Source organism: Sesamum indicum, linkage group LG12 (genome assembly GCF_026168435.1).
Source record: "Sesamum indicum cultivar Baizhima isolate 11 linkage group LG12, ASM2616843v1, whole genome shotgun sequence".
Taxonomy (NCBI): Eukaryota; Viridiplantae; Streptophyta; class Magnoliopsida; order Lamiales; family Pedaliaceae; genus Sesamum; species Sesamum indicum.
In genome coordinates, this window is record NC_142668.1 from 15,241,202 (window position 1) to 15,262,908 (window position 21,707).

Below are 21,707 nucleotides of genomic sequence, written 5' to 3' on the forward strand. Positions count from 1 at the left end.
AAATTATTTGATTAGTTTTAAAAAAATTAAATTTAAAAAATAATATTGAATTTTCGGATACACTGAACAAATAAAAAAATATTTTAAGGCCTCTTTTACTTATAAAGATTGAATTTGATATTTCTGTCAATTAAGATCTATCTTTTATTTACTTCATTTGGCCTAAGCTCGATATTAATATGGTTATATTAATTGTGATAAATACATGATTACTATGAAATTATATATCTTATTTTAATAAAAAAAATCCTAAAGGATATAGATGGCAATTGAAAAAAAAAAAGGAAAAGGCATTATAACTTCAAGTTAATATGGTAACTGCGGCACTACTACCAAAACGTCCGGGATTAACGGGTGCGACATTGTTAATTGGGTTGACCTATGAGGAAAAGGGTAGTTCTGTAAATTCAACTAGATCATATGTGAAACCCTAAGATTACCTTTTGCCACCTATAAAAGGACACCCAATGATCAAATTCTTCAACCTTTTCCTTCACTATATTCTTCAAATAGGAGAAATTGATTGCGAATTATACTTGTTATATGATTAATTATCAGATTGGTTGATTGTGGGGATGAATATTATATTGTCCAACCCAAAGAAAGCATGTGGAATTTTGTGTATTGAAACTAATTCTTGTGAAGGAGAAAAGGGCAAATAAGAAGACACACAAAGGCAAAGAGGATGACTGCCTTAGGTCTAAGAAAAGGTTATGGTAAGTATTGACAAAGAGAATTATTTTTATTTTTTTGTTGTTATTACTTAATTCCAAAAGTGAATGAATCCACTTTTTGTTGGTTTTATGTTCCACCAAAATATTGTGATGGAGGGGTTATGTCCTCAAGAAACTTGTGCTTAAATTCTACATGTTTGGAAAGGTGTTAATTTTTAGTATACTTTTGTGTTTATCTATGATATATGTGGGTAATTTAGGTTTTGATCTTACTCTTAAGTTGTGTAATTTATAGTTATTATTGAGTGTACGCATTTTATCAAAGTTATATCTCAATATTATATCGATTGGTATCTGAATTATTAGTTGTTACTCATTGATTGTGGACATAGGATTGAGGTCATCGGTCGACCTCTTCTATAACTTTGAAGTTTAGGACTAACTTGGAAATATGAGGTTGGTGGAGCCAAGGGTTATCTCGGTGGTGATATTTCGATGTCAAGTTAGCTAATGGGTGTAATAAAAGGGTCTAAAAAGATAATGAGAGGTCAAAGGTTTATAAGATTGTATGTTACTTTTTTCGTAGGTGGTCATAGAAACAAGTCGCAGTTAAGAAGGGATATGCTAGAGGAACCCGGGCCAGCCCCTGTCCACCTATTGAGGAACCGCTAAGGCATTAGCATTGACGAGATGGCTATGGTTGGCATTTAGGGGTTATGAAAGGTAGGAGATGGGGAGCCCGATGAATGTCGTCCTGTAAAACCTGGGCAAGTTGGATGGAGAAGATGGCTCCATACGGGATGACCGATGGGACTTTTAATAGTGATTGAAATATTTATACAATTTGATCCAATTGTTTGGACACAATTGGGCTGCGAAAATTTTGCCACGTGTTGTTGATGGACTTCTCTAAGCCTTACGCCATTCTTTGTTAGGTCAAAACCTTTTATTTATCTGTTATTAAGTGATGGGACTAGGTAGCCCACATCAATCATAATTATGGGTGATGAACGAAGGGCTGGTGCAAGGGGTGTTTCTAAAAGTTTCATTTTATGGGTACATAGATTCATGGCTATTGATGAGTAGAAATTCAACTCAAACCCGTTTATATTTTTTTAATAGGTCTGGATTTGGGCTTGGGTCTAAGAATATTCATAAGGTTTGAGTCTAGGAATATTATAGGGTCTTGGTTTGGATCTGTGTCTCTGAATAATGTTATGGCTGAATAGAGGTTTTTTCTACCCATTGGCACCCCTATTTCAGCTGGCGCCCTTGTCGTCGCCTTGCTCTTCCCTTTCTCTTTGTGTGATGGGACGTGGTAGCCCACATCAATCATAATTATGGGTGATGAACGAAGGGCTGGTGCAAGGGGTGTTTCTAAAAGTTTCATTTTATGGGTACATAGATTCATGACTATTGATGAGTAGAAATTCAACTCAAACCCGTTTATATTTTTTTAATAGGTCTGGATTTGGGCTTGGGTCTAAGAATATTCATAAGGTTTGAGTCTAGGAATATCATAGGGTCTTGGTTTGGATCTGTGTCTCTGAATAATGTTATGGCTGAATAGAGGTTTTTTCTACCCATTGGCACCCCTATTTCAGCTGGCGCCCTTGTCGTCGCCTTGCTCTTCCCCTTCTCTTTGTGTGATGGGACGTGGTAGCCCACATCAATCATAATTATGGGTGATGAACGAAGGGCTGGTGCAAGGGGTGTTTCTAAAAGTTTCATTTTATGGGTACATAGATTCATGGCTATTGATGAGTAGAAATTCAACTCAAACCCGTTTATATTTTTTTAATAGGTCTGGATTTGGGCTTGGGTCTAAGAATATTCATAAGGTTTGAGTCTAGGAATATCATAGGGTCTTGGTTTGGATCTGTGTCTCTGAATAATGTTATGGCTGAATAGAGGTTTTTTCTACCCATTGGCACCCCTATTTCAGCTGGCGCCCTTGTCGTCGCCTTGCTCTTCCCTTTCTCTTTGTGTGTATATATATCTTTATATGTATGTATATGTATATATATATTTAAAATTGTATAAATATATAGGGTAAATTGTATTTTTTTTATTCGAATTATGTCCGTTTTTACACTTTGCAATTGGAATTTTTTTTGTGTCAACTTACCATTTTAATTTTATGAAATTTGCACTTTGAAATATATGACCCTTTTTTTTTTGTTGATTTTTCTGCTGGAAAAGCATCACATTTGTGTATGTTTGAAAAATATTCCATCACATGATCTTTAAATCACATGCATTGTGATGTTTTTTCAATAAAAAATTTAATTAAAAAATAGTTATAAATGACACAATGCAAAATTTCATAAAATTAAAATGATAAGTTGATAAAAAAAAGTTTAAATTTCAACGTGTAAAAACGGTCATAGTTTGGATGACAAAATTAATTAACCCAAATATATATTACATTGATATAATTTTAATTTATATATTTGAAAATTTTAAATTGTTGATTGAAATTACATAAAACCAACACCATTGATCGACTAATTAAACTTCAACTTTAGATTCAAATCAAATCAAACAATTTTTAAATATTGTTATAAATATAATATTATAGTTAAAAGTAAAAAGAAAAAAGTGGGAAACATGATAATTTTATAGATGTTTTTGCTTCATTTTGGAAAACTCAAGGTGTAAATTATTATTATTATTATTATTTTGAGTAAGAGAGTAACTTTCTCTATATATCAAAGAAGGTTAATTCCATTTAATCCTATATTTTTAGTGAGAAATTTGATATATTATTTTTCTAAAAGCATGCTGACGACCAGGCAATATTAACTCGGTCAGATGGAATACATAATACATGTCACAAGCAAGTGCTACTATTATTTTTTTTTTTCCACCTTTTGTAGCTCAGTTTGTTCGTTTGTTATTACTTATCTTTTGTGTATGAATTACCAGCATTAATTCATGTTCAGGTATTGAAAGGAGAGGAAAAACGCTCAAAATTAGTAGCGGGGGTTTGGACATGTACCTGACTCTTGGCGTAGTTGATTCTCTGAATTCATCGTTCTAAATCTTATATCATTATCTAAATACATTTTGATTGTCATACAATGAATATCCAACAGCTATTTATGGTGATACAAAATTCCGGATTGACTTCATTTTCAAAGTTGGGTAACCACCAATCAGAACCATCTAAAAGTTAATTCAAAGCCTCTATTTTCCACGCAACACTGTTCTTGCTCTAATTCTACTACCACTCTCCAGGCGGATCTGTAGGAACCAGAACACCAGCCGGCCGTGCAAGATATTACAAAATTATTCCGGGGTACACCAGTTGTCACAAAATCCAAGCATGGTTATTATTGAATAGGCCACATCTCAGGTTATTATTGAATAGGCCACAAAATCCAAGCATGGTTATTATTGCTGGCAATGCTCATTCCCGTTTGCAACACCTTTCGAAGCAATCAGTTTTGAAAGGTCATCGATTACTTGGTTAACGGCATGAAGTATCATTTTCTTGACCTGCACAAATGTACATTCAAAATCATTCTCTAAGAGTATATTTTCAAACACTTACATAAGAAATCTAAGCTGTGGCAAGCTACCTCTAGTTTGTCTTCTCTGGCTCTGTGGTCCTTTGGTAGCTTCCTGAATTCCTCAGTTAGTCTAAGGCATTCGTGCAAGTTTTCAGGAGAAACGAAGTCGGCGGCAACTTTGGTGCATGACTGCTCAAGTAGGAAAGAGGTTAATAAACATTTCTACATTTGTATATACAAGTCAAGCGTAGATGTGGCCTTATTGAAATCCTTTTGTATTCACCTTTAGATTTCTCACTTGGTGTGGACACCCTGCAGGAATGAAAACTGCTTCTCCTAGTTTCTGCTCAAATGTCCAAGGTTCTATACCTGAAAATGAAAAAATAAACGATACTTTCAGTAATAGAAATGATTATATTTTCAAAGCCCACAATTGGAAATCCAGTTACTAGTAAAATACCATGTCCATACCAAATTCTTCCTTTAGCTTAACTTTATGTTCTGAAGTCAAATAGAAGGTTTGGTCGTGAATTGGATGAATGACCTAGATAAGAAAGGTCAATAGACTGTTTAGTACATGGTCATGGTGTAGCAAAGTTGAAAGTTTTTGATATTATAGATTACCTGTTCAACTGGACAGCAGTAAGTGTGTCTAAATTCATTTGAATGCTTAATGAGATACTCCTTCAATTTTGGCACGTCTTCCCTCCTGAAAATGTCCCACAGCGCCCCACCTCTATTCTCTGAATGCTCTTCTGTTTGATGCTTGGAATATGAAAGGCAAGTTGCTTTAAGTTCATCAGATTGCTTAATTGTGGCGCAAGCTACACAATCAGATTCCCCTGCCTGAGAAGCAGTTCCATTTTTCTTTTGGTTCTCTAGGCAGTCAATTTGTGGACCACCAAAATCCCCTTCCTCTTTGTGTTTGTCAAGGCTGATTGGACGAGGACCTTCATTTGTCCTTCTGGTCCTGCATTCCCTTTCATCCTGGGCCCTGTGCTTCTCTTTTAATAGTTTAATTGCTTGGCACTGCTCATCACTTAAAGCTACTTCAGCCGTGTGTGTCAAAATATTCACCTGAACCAGTGAGATTGTGGAATATGAGCTTGTTATATGCAAAAGATTAGAAACTCAATTATTTTCACAGTAAAGAGATGCATTAAGAAATCTACATTATTCCAAAGATAGGTCCATTAATAAACTATGATTTGCTTAGTATAGTTTGGTGCAAACAGGGAAACACCCCTGGAGAGCTGAGGGAAGTTGGGAGTAAAAAGAAACAAGAAGAAAAATGTATTCTTGTTTAGCATTCACTTTTTTCTCCCAGGATAACATGCATAAGCATTCAATAAAGGAGTTCTCCATTTCGCACCAAACCAGGGGAACACTCGCACAAAATTCAGAAAATTTTCCCAATTATTGTGCAGAAAAAATAAGATTTGTCTGAGCATCTAAAGTGTACCTACAATTACTTAAGTACATTGCTATATTCCAAAGATCTTTAAGCTCATTAACCTTGTCTCTGATGGCAGGATTTTCAGAATCAGATTACAACTAAATGGCACATCTTTAGTAGGTATGTGATATTGAGAACAAAAGTCTGAAGGTTATCACAAAGAAAACAAGCTCATGAAAATTTTTGAGTGAAAAACATAAAACTTTTCAAAGTTTGTAAAAGTTAATGCTACTTTAATAAGCACACGCCAGATATTATTGTGCAACATCTTGATTCATACCGCATCAGACATATCACAATGAAGCTTAGTTACAGAATCCCCTCTCCCAAGTTCCTCTGAGATCCCATAGGCAATGTATGTCTTTGGCCCCATATCAGGTTTTATGACACTTGCTGGCAATTTCACAGCAAGGTTAAGAAAACCTGTCCTTGGATCAGTGTATTCCTGGAATGGCAAGGCTCGAATGAACTCATCACAATGACGGGGTAAGAAATCCTCAAATTTATCAGATGGTGGCCAGTCCTTGAGTTTAAGCATCTCAGGCCAGAAATTTGCATATTGTCTCCCTTCAATATAACCAGTGAAGAATTTGCGAGTATTGATTTCCACCTGCAAAGCCAACAAGAAGAATAAAATGGTGGCATCAATATCTGCAAATGCTAGAGACCAACTCCAGGGCTCCGTTACCTACTCATCCCCCTATAATCCTAGGAACCTAAATTCAATCTAACCACCAAAATGGAAAGTTAAATGAATGTTTTTCTACGGCACAAAATGACATGATTATATGAAATTATTAGAATGAAGACAAAATCGTGGGCTGTGAAGAAAGTTAAACAATGATTTATGTTATACTCATTTTCAGGCAGAGAAAGACTTGATCAAGTTATCCAATATAATTATTAGAAGAAAACTAGAAATAACCTCACAACCAGCCAGACAATCAATAGCCTTTACGTCAGACATTCTCGAACTGAACCGGGCATCTCTGTGCTCACACAATGCACGCCACATAACCATTGGTTCCCAACTTAATCCACTCGTCTGCTCAAGAACATTTCTAACAATTACTGGTTCTCCTTTAGCCCAGTGACTGCGGAAACGCAGGAGTGCTTCCTCATTCAGAGTGTCCTCTGAGTCGAGGCAATACAAGCAGTTATCTTTAAAGTCTTCTCTAGAAGCTGCCCAGTATGATGTTTCATGGTTACCGTTAGAGAACGTAGGCTGGAGAACCGTGTTTATAGTTTTACATCTACTCATGATTTTTCCAGTCCGTTCTTTTAAGCCTGAGATCCAGTGTTCTGGAAGGAGACGTTTGAGCTCTAATTTGCAACTACCGCATCCACCCATTTCTTTGGCAGGACAAACAACACTCCCATCATCAACAACCCACTTAACAGGCATTCCAGACATTCTATCTAAAACCCCTGTACGACAAGATTCTGGTAGTGGATCTCCACCATGCATGTAATCAGACCCTCTATCCACATATCGAGGAATTGGTTTGTTGGATCCTCCTGGAAGCTGACCTCCACGGATCTCGCAGGAGCAACTAAGACACAGCTCATAAGAGCAATTGGGGCAACTCCGATGAAGATCAACAATTGAAGTTTGACAGTGGTTGCTGCTCCATAACAAAGGAAGACAAAAAAAAAACTCGATAAATGTGAGAATGAGTATAAAATGTAACGATCAAGGAAAGAATTGCACTTACCAGTACACGCGTTCATCATTATAGCAAACTGCATGTTTTACTTCAACTGAGGATGATGGTACCCCTGCCAATGCAAATATTCATTGGCAGTGAAATAGAATGGTAAAACAACCACATACTATTTCAAACTAATAGGCACACACCTTGAATTGTAGATTCCATCTCAATCTCTTCAATTTGTTCTTGATGAATATGTTCTAGGTACGGAAAAAGTTTGCTAATGAGATAGTATAGATGCCGAATCTTCTCATCATCACTGATATCTCTTTTAGATGTCTAAATCGGAAGACAAACAAGCTTTTAGCATATGAAACTATAATCAAGACAGTTAATTGTTTCAAGAAGCAAGCCTACCTTCAACATGGAAGCTGAATGCAAGCACAAGTTGCAGTTGCAATTCCCACGGCAATATGGGCAAACCTCTGACACTTCCTCTTCGGATAATGAGGGATACCTATGTGAACAAAGTTAGAGAAACTACTATACAAGTTTCATGAGGTCTTTAGAAAGCATAACAGTATGGTCATAATGATCACCATTGCTTGATACATTGGATGCAGTAGACTTTTTCTTTACACATTGTACATGGAACAACAACTCTTCTATCCACTCTCCAACACTGATGACACTTAATGGACTCCTTTCCATTTAGCTGCTCATGTCAAAATAAAGCATCATCTCACAAGAAAAATATAATTAATATGCACGAAAGCGCATACTTAAAGGTTAAAAATCTTAAATCCATGAAAGATACCTTCATGTTTTTAGCTACAGACTCCAATAACTTTTTTCTAACAACTTTTGAAATTGATGAACTAGAGGCGGAGGATGACAAGTTACATGAAGAATGCTTGGCAGAATAGGCACTGTTCCTTTTTGTGCCCTTTAAACTTCTATTTGCCTTTACGGTATCAGGATCACTACATTGGATTGCTGAGGCATTGATTGAGTCACTTCCTCCCATCGTTGAATCTATATGTGAAACCACATCTTCTTCGTCATCTACCCAATCACATAAAATGAAATTAGTCTCCAAGAATTTGTTCGAAGAAATGCGACGCCTTTTTGATGTTCTCTGAGTATCCATATCATCAATTTGCTTTCTCTGGTTGCATGATCTAGCCACTGGTGGCCTCTGCTTCTCCTTGCTCTCATCCCACTCCTCGTTGTCACTTTCTCTGCTTTTCTTAACATCTTTATTTTGACATGTACTTTTGTCAATTGGCTTTCCACAAATTCTCCCTGAGTATCTTTTCTGAAAGAAGCCTTTTATTTCTCGAGTAGCCCTTCTGTGTTCTCTTGATTCTTCCCTTTTTGATAACTTTTCTAGTCTCCTATAACGACCTTCATCTGGACTACCGAACCTTAATTCACCAGAAAAATGAGGGTGGCATCTATTTTCTGAACTGATACATCTGTCTGAGGAAGAACTACCAGCAGCCTCATCTTCGACACTCTGAGTTCTCATGGATTTCCTCATGCGACTACTTTTCTTTGCCTGCTCTGATTCTTTTATGGTTGAAACGCCCTGATGTCCAGTTGGTTTCCCCAGACCCTGTGAAATATCGCTGCTCCCAAGTAGCTCCGCTTTCTGATCAGACAATTGCGTTGGTTCTGTATGCAACAATTTTACATTTTCCTCTTCTTCTTCATCCTCTGAGTTAAGGATAAGCTTCCTCTTCCTTGCAGGCACATGTTTCAGGCTTGTTGGTATCACTGGCATTTCATTGTTTGTGTAACGGCTATGCCTTTCTTGCTTTGCAATTAACACTGCCATTGCTACACTGCCAATGCACAAGACAAAACATGCCTACTTAATAAACTGCGAATCCAGTTCTAAAAACAAAACTAGTCAACTAAAGCAACAGTCAATGTCACATGAGATAGCATATCTCATGCACCATAAACAATGTGGATGCACATTCAATTGCACGATAGCAGATTGTTGAACCAGAAAGCACGCCTTTTCTGAAGTCATTTTAGTGCTTTCCCAGGGTCAACATTGTGATCCAATTTCTTTCTGTAACAAATCTATTCAATTCAGTCCCGAAACACAAATGCTAGTCACTCCATCTTAGCATACATATCAAAACATATAGTTGAAAGACTCTTTTCACAAAAACGATGAATTAATAGAAATAAGTCTCAATGAACTCCAGGAACATATATAAGAAAGGGTTGACAAAGAGTCAACTAAACTGAGTCAATGCATTGAATGATCATAAAAAAACTCACGCAATTAAATCACCAAAATCAACGAAACAACCAATCTCCGAAACCGAAAATCCATATCAATGTGAACATACTCATCGCCTCATCAATTAACACCTCGCACGCACTTCAAAATCATTCAGTCACCCGAACCAATCCACGTAAAAAAAGATACCAAATAATCCCAAAACGCATCAACGAATAACTCGGAAAATGAAAGCGACGGACGATTTTCAAATTCCCAATCAATCAACAGATGTCCGTCCCCCCAAAATTCAATTCCTTTAGCTGCCGCTAGCGCGATAAATCGCTTGTAAGATGACAAAGAATTGCGTAACGGAGAAGGATTGAAGAATGAGAAACAACAATTGAGATGAGAATGAATCTAAAAAAAAATCTGGATACGATGGGGAATTTTAACTCTGAAAACTACGCATCGGGTATATGACAACTCGCTTCCGAGAAAGGAAAAGATTTTGTACAGAGAGAAACTAACCGAAATCAGAGGGCCCTCAGAAAACAGCAGTAACACTTTCTGTCTACTTACGTTAAAAAAAAAAAAACCTAAAAGCGGGTAGGAATCCATGGGCTGCGACAACTGGAAATATTTCGAGTCCGTCATAGTTTATTGTAATTTCCGTCAAAAGGTGACGTGTTTCACGTTGATTAATTAGCCCCAGATTTTGGTATGATTCTGTCACGTACTTTTTATAATCTTTGTTTATTTCATTGTATCCTGGAATTTAAGTTTAGCTGTACGTTTATCATGAGTCACACTCATATTTATTGAAAATTGAAACAAAAAACAACATTCAAGAAATTGATGATACAAATATCTAAACTTAATATAAATTACAAATCCGCTGTAATTAATGAATTTTATTAAAACAAAACTATCTAAAAATTATGATTGAAAAGATTATCTTTAAAAATAACTTCAATCTTCATTTTTTTTAAGATTAAGTTAATACGCATTTTACTAACCTAATATAAAATTTTCAGATTACTTACAACCAATTTTGCAGGCCGCACGTGCTTTCCCTGTGATCCATCACTCACTCTTGCATATGCCATTCTTGTTTCCCTGTCAGCGTCCCTTTCTTCTCCTTTTCTTGCCTCACGATATTAGCAAACTTCATTAATTGCACATTCCAGTATCAAAAAGCATGTAAAAATCATATCTATTTCTGATTTAACAAGATACAAGCAAAGTCATGAAAATACAGTTGTAATGTTTAGATTCGTTTTTTAAATATTTTGTTGTGTTTTGTAGAAATAGAGAGAGAAAAACAAAGATAAATAAATGTGTTAGAGATAATATGTATGTTTGAATTTATTTTTTAAAATAATTTAAAATAAGTATTGTATGTTTAATATTGTGTTTTGGAAGACAAAAATTATTATTCATTGTCAAATCATGTCTTTTTTATATATATTTATGTATATGTGTGTATATATATATGTATGTATTTATACTAAAACAGTTAAAAATACCTAAATAAAGTGTTTTTGAATTATGGTAAACATTGAATATATTTTAATCTCAAAAATAATTTGAAAATAAAAACAAATATAGTAAGTAATTCTAATAGACGTAAGGGAACAGCAGAAATAAATAAATTTACATTCTAAGGTAAAAACATTTAAACAGGGGGAAGGGAGCAAGATCCCCTTTCCAATACTACAAGCCTCGTTGCCCGTGTAAACTTAATTGTGAGAATTTTGAGTTCAAGCATCGCACCACATGGACATGGCCGGCTATGCACAGCACATCCTATATCTACGAACAAACTTTTAGCTAATGCCAAGTTACTCTACCCTAGTACAGTTGGAAGATAGAGGTGTTTCTTACCTTCTTCCTCCATATCTAACACGAAGATTTAGCTATTTCCTCTTGATTAATTTACAGCATGACTACAACAGTTTAGGCGTGGTGTACAAATATCATGTACAAAACCACGAACAGTTTCAAGATTTAAAATTCCTTTTCAGGGACAACGTCCGCTGAGGACTCGCTGCTAATTTTGCTGGGCACGGGGGTATTTCTTCTAGACTGTCTTTTGGTAGGTATTATTGTTATGCTTTCTTCTATTTTTCCGTGGAGATCATCATCTTCATCATCCTCGTCATTCTTAAAAACTGGGTGTACATAAGCGTATTGGAGATAGCCTTTCAAATTCAGGCCTGGTTCTCTTGCACGTTCGAGTGTGTCTTTTATCATTGCTTCCTGGAATCCACAACAAAAATGCATGGGATGAATACAAAGTATTGGTTATACTGAAATATAATAACTAAAAAAATTCATCTATAAATTTGTAATGGGTAGGAACCTGCAAAGGATATTTAACGAAAGCAGGTTCATAACGGCCTTTGCAGAACCTATGAAAGAAAAAGGTCAACACAGGAAGAGCAATAAGGAATGGCGTGGAGGCAGCAGCCCCTTTTGTGCTCATCAATCCCATTAGGACAAGCTGTGAGAAGACCAGGGCGAAGATTATACGTCCATGTACATCTGGCCAAAATGCTCCAGCACTTTCATATTCTTGGTTGTACACATTTATAATCTGCACAAGAGAAAAGTGTGATCATGTCAAGAGTGTACATGTTTTAAAGTACATCATATGGAATGCCAAAAAAATAATCCCTTTGTAAATATAGTGATTTACATACAAAAGGTCCATTGTGCCATAGCAAACAGATTCAGTAAGACATCACGACTTGCTTTATTCGATGAGTGTGAACTTGAAGAAATGAACATATGATGTTGGACAAGATACACATATGTCAATATGATGCACTGATTCCAAAGACGTGTTGTTTATTCAGCAGTGATAAGAAACCTATAGTATTGTTTAACCGGTGAGAAGAAATCTAGTGTGCGAGCGCACATGCATGCTTGAGAGAGAGAGAGAGAGAGAGAGAGAGTCCCTACCTGATGGCGGAATACCACATATGCCAGTACAAAGAAAACCAATATAAAGGGAAGGAAAACTGGTGTCACCACAGCATAGACAAGGCCTAGAAGAAAATATAACTGTATTTGAGGTTCACCAGTGTCAAAGCCAATGCTTCCTGGATCCATTGCTGCTTCTCTGTCCTTTTCAGTCTTCACCAGGAAGAAGTTTTTCAGATGGAAGATTATCAATGGTTTCAGCCTTAAGATCTCTCCAGCAACACCAGCCCATCCGTCAACCATGATATAAGTGATAAAGAAAGTTGCTTTCATAGGGATTGCAACACCGATTGTCGGAGCAAATCTGCAATGAGCAATCACATATAAAGGTGAGCAGTTTCTACCTGCGGAATTTCAAATCCATGATACATAATCTTGTACAATCCTTAAGACAGCACATCTCACAACAGGAAAGGCCACAGTATAAAAGAAATTTTCCAGAAAAGTAATCTCTAGGGTTCTACGTTAATGCGTTTAACACTTAACATATGCAGATGCCTGAGGTAAAAAAGACAATGGGCATTAATCAAGCATTAGTCTAGTGTCAAAAGGACAGATATATAACAAGGGGAATGATTCATCTACATTAACATTTACACAAAAGGAAAAATAAAAATTATCCAGTCGACCAGTTGATAGAAAACATGACTGCAGTGAAACAGTGTTACTGGTGTATCTCATCATAATAGACACAACCAAAAAAGAACGAACTTGTAAAACAACAAATGACAAATGAAAGACAAATATTCTCACAAAGACATAAGATAAACATAGGCACCGTAGTTCATGTGCAAGTGACATACTCGTTTGCAGACAGATGAAGGAAACTATCGAGTTGTTCAAATGCAGTTCCTGCTATCACGCTCACGAGGAAAACATTTACGAAGTTGAACATATAATATCTTAGGGCAGATCTCCTCTCGAGAGCTGATATTGCCAGAAAGCCCTCAAATTTGGACATCATCATCAGTATTGTTGGTAGCACTATAAGAAAAATCTTCAATGCAATCCCAGGTAAAACACCTTGGATCAAAGACTTGATGAAAGGCCTGCAGACAAACACCATATTAATAGGAATGGGAAATGGCAATGGATACCAGACGGATATATGTGTTGCCAAATTTATCTTTGTACATAGAACACAGACCAAAATAAAGCATCTTGAAATGACTCCTGTAAATTAAGGCTCAAAGCTCAAGGACTACAAAGAAAAACTCAAATTTGTCTACTTGGAATGAGATGAAGGCACATTCCATCAATATTCAGAATCAATTCAGAAGGTTCACTAAGTGATAACTATGATTTAACCTTCCACTTTTTGGTCCAACACATGCTGTAACTACATAATGGGAACATCATAATTGCAAAGTTTCATTAAAGAAGTGGTTAGATTCAAGAAGTGAAAAAAGAGCAAAAATGTAAATAATCTAGAAATGAACTGTGAAAAGACTTACAAAGTATGTTATTTATGCCCATTACATAATGATTGCCTATTTACTACAAAACTATTAGAGAACAGAAGATCCAACTCAATCTTCCAAGCTAATGAGAAAATGAGAGAATTTCCTAACCCAATGCCAACATATATATAAACCAAGAGAAGAAGGAGATTCTACAACATAGCTCTCAACCTAGTTTCCTCAAGCTCCATCTCAATTTCATGTAAACAAATAATAATAATAATAATAAAAATACGAATTTGTGCTAAAGTTGACGCGGGGGGGGGGGGGGGGGGTTGTTGGATCTTGTTAAGATTAAACTAAACAGCCAAAACTTTTTAAACAGGATCCATTAAGTCCACAGATTTCTTGGCAGTCTTGAACTTGACATTAAGATCTTCCAAATTAATAAAGTGCAAGATGTGATCGAAATAAACTGCTTGTGGTGCTTATATTCGCTAAGCCAAGAAGAAAGGAATGGTTTCACTAAGCAAAGTTATAGTGTGAAATATTACATCAAGAGATGGCAATTCTGATAATACTTTATGGCTTACAAGAATCAAAATAAATGGTCCCAGGTGGATGTCTGAAATTAATCTAACAAATTCAATAGAGAAATCAGTGATTATCAACTGATGTTTGACAAAATTGTCCACCAAACTCCGCAAACTGTTCACAGGACCAACACACGTGAATTTGTAATGCTTAGGCAATAAGTAATACAATGATGGATATAGGGATTAGAAGCAGTACTCACGTTTCGATGACTGGCTTAAGAAATGGCACCCTCTTTTCAATACCCTCAATATTTGCAAGAGATTGGACGATAGTGACAGGGATCATGAAGAAGAATGTGAGGAAGAAGAAAGCAACAGCAACAATAAGCCTCCTAATAGTCAGTGAGACATATGGAATTGCCAGGTTATCCCAGTAGACATCTCGTGGCTCTGAAGCCCACTCTGTTAACCACAAAGTCGGATTTCTGGTTTGCTGTGTTTGTGCACACACAGCAGCGCCCCACCGAGTTTTGAATGAGACAAAAGCCGCTGGCATGATACACTTAGGATCAGTTTTTACCCTCTCCCGCTCTTCAGCTATCTGCATATGAATGTTATGATATGATATCCAAAAGAAGTTCCTATCCATCAATATGCTAAGGATGAATAATCAAGAGATATCATCTTGCCCAGAGCAGAATATTTGGATATATAAATTCAATAAGGCCACATTTGGATTGGTGGATTTGGAATTATGAATTGCAAATCCCTAGCCATAAATCTTTTGCATGTGTTTGGATACTTATAGATTCAAAGGATTCCAAGTCATTCACCTCTAAATTTGAACTATATTTTGTTAAACATTAATGAATTTCAAATTCTTTTTTAACATGGAGTAATTTGAAATCCTTTGACCAAATTCTTGCGTCAAATCCAAATCCATCAATCCAAATATAACCTAAAATTATTGTTGTAGCATAACTAAAGGTTAGCAATCAACAGGAAGAGTTCTTAAATCTTCAAATAATGGATCACTAATTTTTGTTTTATAATCTTATCATCGGCATAAGTGTTTCTTGAACATGCTATCTTCTGCTTCATAATGATTGTTGACATTTAGAAATCAAGGGAAAAGACGGCAAACATTTCGGTAAGAAGAATGGGAAGAAGAATTGTTAAAGAACAGGGACTGGAAAGATCACAGATCTCCTTTTCCAGTGAAGAAAAAAGTCGAGGATATCATTCCTCTTTAGTAGGTATTTGAAGTAAACCATCAGTAAGGATGAGAATTTCTAATCTTTGTCTATGTAACTACACGCGGCCTTAGCCTCACAGTAAACCTTGGTTTGTTAGACCAGGAAGTCACAAGTTCAAATAGAGGACAAAAGCTATGTCATCCAGCTCAATAATTCGATATGCATCTTACTCCTCTAAACCCATGAATTATAAGAAACTCATATGATCAGTTTCCAGCCCTTAACAGGAGGGAATTAGCCCATTGCAATGGCGAAGCTGAATGTTACAAGAGATGTTTTCTGAAGAAGGAAGCCCAAGCTTAAGTTACTGGCACCTTACTTTCGTTAAGTACTAAATTCATTTTGCAGACTTCAAGGGCGACAATGACAAGGTGTGATGGATTTTCATTTGGGTAAGTACTAACCACATGGTAGAAACGCCAGATAGAACTAGAAGAAACAATTGAGTATTTGTACTCACTTCTTTTGATAGTCTCTCGATTTCAGCTGTCTGATAATTGATTGCATCCACTTTATCTCCACAAAGGCCAAGAAATCCAGTCTGCGGATTTGTAAGGAAATTGCACCCCTTAACCTCCCATATCTCAACTGAACTTAAAAGTTGTACGAGATACAAGATGGAATATTTCTAACATTTGAGGCAAGACGTAGGAGACTCAAAATAAAATAAGTACATAACAGTACCTTTTTGGTGGGCCGTTGTGATGGATTTCTTGAATATTTAAGTTGGTAATAGTCAAGCCAATTTTGCTTGCTTTTCTTCTCCTTGACCAGTTTTGCAAGTTTATTTGCATTCATCACAACCTGCATGTATTTTCTGATATAAGCAGAATGATGCATACAGCACAGTATACCAAGCATAATACAAATCGCCCAAGTTACTTGCATATCTTTGAAGTAGAGTGCAGAATCATACTAAGGAACAGCATGCACAAGAGATGACAAAGCCAGATGCCCAGACAGAAATTTCCGAGGAAACAAGACACCATTGACAAGTGAAATCACATAGCAAATTTATATTCATTTTTCAAATTCTCCCAGTTCATTATAAAAATATGTGTAATTCAAGAGGAAACATGATAAAAATTGTAGACAAAAAGACAAGAAACTTAAAGGTTTAGGTTCTATATGGTAAAATATGAAAACTAGAAGAAAGAATAGCTTATATAAAGGTGGAAGGACAGGAAGTAGATGTATTACAAGGCATCATAAGTGTGAGATCATCACTTTCTATCACAATTTCTTTCTTCACCCATAGTGGTTTTCTATTCTCATGTTCTTGACCTATTAATCTTCATATATTATTTAGCCCTCAGTCTTTTCGAAAGTCCTTATGGGTCGTTATAAGCAACTAGTGCATCCTCACGTAAAAAGAAAATGGGAAACAAAATAAAGTTCTATAGTACTTTGTACCCACAAGATGTGTCAAAACAGATACATGCGTGCCATGATTCCTACAAGTTAATAAACAACTAAACTGAGGGAGAATATTCAAAAGTCACATCTCATTTTTCTACAAGTATCAAAACATTTCTTTCCCGAAATCAAATGTACATTTAATGCTAATGACAAGTATCCAAAAGCATTTTTGGAGATTGAGATGCACAAAATTTAGTAAGAGAAAAATGGAATTACTCTGATTTCAAAAGTCACTTTTAGCAATGATTCTCAGCAATTATCTCCAAAGAAGAACAGACTCCAGCAAAAAAGAAAAAAGAAAATCAGAGGCAATAAAACTCTGTATGTTAAAGAAAACAAGGCATTTCCAGTAAAAAGTAAATCATTTTGAGGTGAGAGGAAGCAATGACCTGGCCATAAAAACAATCAAGCAGAGTTCCGACTGCAGAAACATTGTACACAAAAAGCATAAATTTTAGAATGAAGAACCTGATGAGTCAGATAGTGTTCTGGATGGTTGACCAAGAAAAAATGCTCCACACACTCAGTCACTGATTCATCTGGGTCTGGTGGTACATTCCTAACAAGAACCTGCATAAACCAAGGTTGAGCTTCCTGGTCATACAAAGAAAGGCAAAAGAAAGTTTGCCTGATGTACCAAAGAAGCCACTCACTAAGAAATAAACAAGCAAAAGTTGTTGATTGAGACAGAAGGTTAAAACCATTTAGCTAGATCCTGATAGCAGGTCATCTCCACAGAAAGAAAAAACAAGGGGCCAACAACAGAACAAAAATGCCTGTGGACAGAACACTTTCCTTAGGATATATTTGGCCGAACTTGAAACCCTCCACGCCCTGTTTCACATCCTAGCCCGTCTCTAGCACAAGCTAAAACTCGTCCTAATCTGTCTACAACCCTACCCCACTCCGTGGCTGGTGAGACTAACCCATAACCTGCTAAAAGTTATCTTTTTCCCCTTCAATTAATTGCTATAAATTTTAAAAAATAGGCTTATTATTTGTAAAATGTCCAACAAGTTATCATTATGGCAAAAATATAATTTATTATGCAAATACATGCACCGAACAAAAGTGCAACATTCTAGAAAAATTAATTATACTTACATATATATTATTCAAGGCAGTCCCCACGGGGTTCACAAATTCAAAACTGGAACCCACCCCAAATCCATTTAGTTCAGTCTGAATGGGTCCCGACTAAGGGTCCAGTCTACCTTATGTCCAATTGCCATCTCTATTAATACTCACAAATCAACAAGAGTTTAGAAATGTGATGAGTTGATTCAAAATAATTTATCAATATTCCGTCTACAAAGTTGATCACAATACATAGCCTGAGGGTTATTATCATACTATTTGAAGGAAGAGGATTCAAAACTGAGATGTTTGAAAATGTCAATATTTGGTTTTGATTTTATAAGTGTTTCAAATGAAGCATAGCCATCATTTTTGAATTGAATAATGTCCACACATTTCTTAGAAACCATTCACATGCAGACTAAGAATCAGCACGATATTGATTCTTACCGTGAATTGATCAGGACGACGTTTTTCTGAAGCAAGAAAGTGTAAACGCATTTCAGCAATAGTTTCATACTCCTTCAGCAAAGTATAGCATGTCCAAAAGGTAAAGGCATAAGCCATAACTATATGAGTCCAAAACCTGTAAAAGGACATAAAGTATAAGTCCTATTTCATGCACACACTTAGATAAAAGCAAAAGGCGCCTAGAATTATTAGACATGGGACAATATAATACAGGACACAGTTTATATCAACTCACCTTAAGTGTATCTGAACTAATAAGTAATGAAATAGTCAATGAGAAACTAAAATGGGAAGCTAGAGGTCCAAGTGTCCAAGGAAGAGAGATTTTCCTCATGTATGTGCATAAAGGATCTAAACGCTTTCAGTTTTCTTTTCTGATGCAAAGCTCTTTCAATTGGCACTGATTAGATCCATCACAATCCGAGTATAGACCTTTAACAGCTCCAACAGATGCTGCAATCATAATCCAAGACAACCCCAAGTCATCACTAATGGAAGCTAATATCACTGACACCCACTCGACGGCATGATGGTACCCGCATTTCAGTGTCTACCTAATAACCCAGATTTAAGGGCCATTAACCATTCCAACAGCTATGCTATTGCAGATGCTAGAACAAAAAGGGCAATGTTGTCTAAATAAGCCCACAGTAAAAAATTGAAACTCACATTGCCTAAAACTGACTGAGATCCATCCAAACCTTAGACAACCCAAGATAAAATTGTTAGCAAGTCAATTTTAATTAGCCCTAAAAGGAAGAATTAGATTACAGCAATAATGGTAAGCAGTAGTTGATCAATAATGCAAATACTCCAAAAATCACTAGCATTGAAAAGCTTCTAACCTTTGTGATCCATGTGGAATATTCGAAATAGAAAGCTTATCAATGTCACTGTACTGCACTTTATCAGTTGCTTGAGATATTGCCAAGGTATTGTTCGTCCAGTTGACAGGCACTAGGATAGCCCACGCAAGCAATGTCACTGGAACAAAAATCTTAAGTCTGCAAAACCATGAAGAAGAACAGTACTTCAGTGTATTATCAACATGCCAAACCCAAAGACATACGCATTCAGTACCGGGAACAATCTCCATTCTAGCTTATTTGCCAGGAAGAGGATTTATGTATTTGAAGAAATCTTCATAATTGCATTTAAAGCACAAGGAGGAAGCAAATCCAATCAAAAACCAAGGAACAACTTAGTCCACATCCCTCTTATGCATCACATGGAAATATTACAATGACGACAAACCTAGGACTCAACAACAATCTTGCAGTAATTAAGATAACATTTGAGGGAAATAAACTTCTCAAAGGGCCATGCAACCACATAATTTAATATTCTTTACACAAGATAGAGATGATATTCTAGATTAGTTCATCAAGTTCGATAAAGCATATGTCATCAAAAGAATGTCAAGCAATCTTGATAAACAGATGGAAAAAACTCAATAAATTCATTTTGGACACCATAAGCAATTGCATGATACTAGAACTTTCTTGATAGGGAATATCTCTTCAAATCAGAAACACATAAATTAGTTTTGCAGCAAGAAAGTACAATTTGGCAAGATGGAAGACCAATTCACAGGTCTGGAAACACTGGTAAACAATTTTCCAACTTCATCCTAAAAGGGATCAATTGACTGAACAAAGAATCAACAGGCCCCCTATTACGTCACAGCTTCAATCAACACATAAGATTTAGCAATATCAAAATCCAGACAGAAGTGTGCCTAGGTGGACTCTGTGGAATCTAAGCGTGAAGATCTGTGAAATGATGATTTCTAAGTTGTACGTTTCCCTTGTTTGGTTGGATTTTGAAATATAGGCTAAGTATACTGCACCAAGACCAAGTCAAGGAAATGTATCAGATGTGTAAGCCTACCCCAGCAAGTAAATCCGCAAATAGACAGCTGAATCCAGCCCTGCATGATCAATAAGCTCTGGCTCGGGCATTTTCAGTGCATCTGGCACCCAATTCAGAAATCGAATATATGCTCTCCAGTCCAAGTTGACAAATTTGCTAACAAACACACCTGACTGCGCAGGATTGCTTCTCAAACCCTTGAGATACCATTTTGGGAAATATACTCTGTCGTTAAACGGCTGAAGCCTTAGGATGGCAAATGCTACAAGAAAGACCAGTGCACTGAGAATATTAACTCCTGCTGCAAGCCCTATATCCCCAAAGGTCGCCATCTTGTGCCTGTATTAGAATAACTGAAACTCCTGCCAGGAAAATTTAGTCAGGAATAAAACCAAATAAAGATAACCAAAATTTTTGGAGGATTATTAATCACCCTGCCATGGTGATAACATCAATTTCGATACATATTTTTCTTAGCGAAATTACAGAAGTGAAAATCCATGTATATATTTGTCCACATCCAAATAACCCATTAAACTAATTATCACACTAAAAACTAGAATAAGCGTCAACTAATCACCACACTAAAACATAGTAACAAGGGTGAATTCATTTAGAAACAGAGCAGTAGATCCAGAAGTTTCTCCAGTAATGTTCAAAATTCTCCAGATCAGTACTAAGCTTCACATCCATCCAGAGAGACGAAAACATGGACCGCATAAACACAGAAGAAGTTGTATATTTTCCTAAACCTCACCAAGAACAACCACAATTTTACCATACACAAAACACATTTCCTGGCAATTGCGCATACAATTTAAAAGCAAACGCATTCCAGAATAGAACAACAAAAAATCACTATAACACACAATAAACAGAAAAATGACAAGGAAAAATATTCCATACCACGGAGATAAATTATGATGTAGTCGTACGGCCTCCAGCAACCGCAAAGAAAAACCCAGAAATTAAGTCAAAATCATCATCATCATCGCCACACATAAAAAGAAGAGAAGAAGAAGAAGGTAGAGAGTTGCGGATCGGAGAGTGAATAGAATCGCTTCAGGGTATAACAAAAGCCAAAGAACATTCCCCTCAATCCCTTCCCTTCATATAACTAAACCTAAACCACAAGCCACCCACCTCTATATA

At 36.2% G+C, this 21,707-nt stretch overlaps 2 protein-coding genes across 9 annotated transcripts; both read right to left on the reverse strand.

Annotated features, from left to right (window-relative positions):
• Window positions 1-3,691: 3,691 nt before the first annotated feature.
• Window positions 3,692-10,723, reverse strand: LOC105175293 (lysine-specific demethylase JMJ26). 8 transcript variants are annotated; one of them, XM_011097683.3, is made up of 13 exons: window positions 10,583-10,720; window positions 8,115-9,144; window positions 7,897-8,012; window positions 7,715-7,814; window positions 7,504-7,636; window positions 7,361-7,424; window positions 6,571-7,270; window positions 5,926-6,255; window positions 4,814-5,266; window positions 4,661-4,733; window positions 4,473-4,558; window positions 4,259-4,378; window positions 3,692-4,175 (listed from the first exon to the last, which is right to left on the reverse strand). In XM_011097683.3, the coding sequence occupies exons 1-13, from the start codon at window positions 10,621-10,623 to the stop codon at window positions 4,071-4,073; spliced, it is 3,351 nt and encodes a 1,116-aa protein (XP_011095985.1). In that variant the 5' UTR covers window positions 10,624-10,720; the 3' UTR covers window positions 3,692-4,070. The 8 variants fall into 8 exon arrangements, 7 of the variants coding, with proteins under 7 accessions (XP_011095985.1, XP_011095989.1, XP_011095990.1 ...); XM_011097687.3 differs by lacking the exon at window positions 10,583-10,720 and adding an exon at window positions 10,068-10,175; XM_011097688.3 differs by lacking the exon at window positions 10,583-10,720 and adding an exon at window positions 9,800-10,061.
• A 448-nt stretch (window positions 10,724-11,171) lies between these two features.
• LOC105175295 (hyperosmolality-gated Ca2+ permeable channel 1.2) lies at window positions 11,172-21,702 on the reverse strand. Its single transcript, XM_011097692.3, has 12 exons — window positions 21,462-21,702; window positions 20,574-20,917; window positions 19,529-19,687; window positions 18,663-18,798; window positions 17,604-17,705; window positions 16,401-16,520; window positions 16,177-16,257; window positions 14,721-15,061; window positions 13,328-13,573; window positions 12,504-12,828; window positions 11,902-12,135; window positions 11,172-11,798 (listed from the first exon to the last, which is right to left on the reverse strand). The coding sequence occupies exons 2-12, from the start codon at window positions 20,885-20,887 to the stop codon at window positions 11,547-11,549; spliced, it is 2,310 nt and encodes a 769-aa protein (XP_011095994.1). The 5' UTR covers window positions 20,888-20,917; window positions 21,462-21,702; the 3' UTR covers window positions 11,172-11,546.
• Between the last annotated feature and the right edge of the window lie 5 nt (window positions 21,703-21,707).

Bases quoted from the DNA above. Each gene is read 5' to 3' on its own strand.
- LOC105175295 (XM_011097692.3), bottom strand. From the start codon at position 20,887: ATGGCGACCTTTGGGGATATAGGGCTTGCAGCAGGAGTTAATATTCTC. The intron at 15,062-16,176 runs GTGAGTACAAAT...ATTCATATGCAG, and splicing joins TCGAGAGACTATCAAAAGAA to ATAGCTGAAGAGCGGGAGAG. The intron at 13,574-14,720 runs GTGAGTACTGCT...GTTTGTCTGCAG, and splicing joins CTTAAGCCAGTCATCGAAAC to GCCTTTCATCAAGTCTTTGA.
- LOC105175293 (XM_011097683.3), bottom strand. From the start codon at position 10,623: ATGGATCACAGGGAAAGCACGTGCGGCCTGCAAAATTGGTT. The intron at 8,013-8,114 runs GTATCTTTCATG...TGACATGAGCAG, and splicing joins CTGTAGCTAAAAACATGAAG to CTAAATGGAAAGGAGTCCAT. The intron at 6,256-6,570 runs GTTATTTCTAGT...TTGGCTTTGCAG, and splicing joins ATTGTCTGGCTGGTTGTGAG to GTGGAAATCAATACTCGCAA.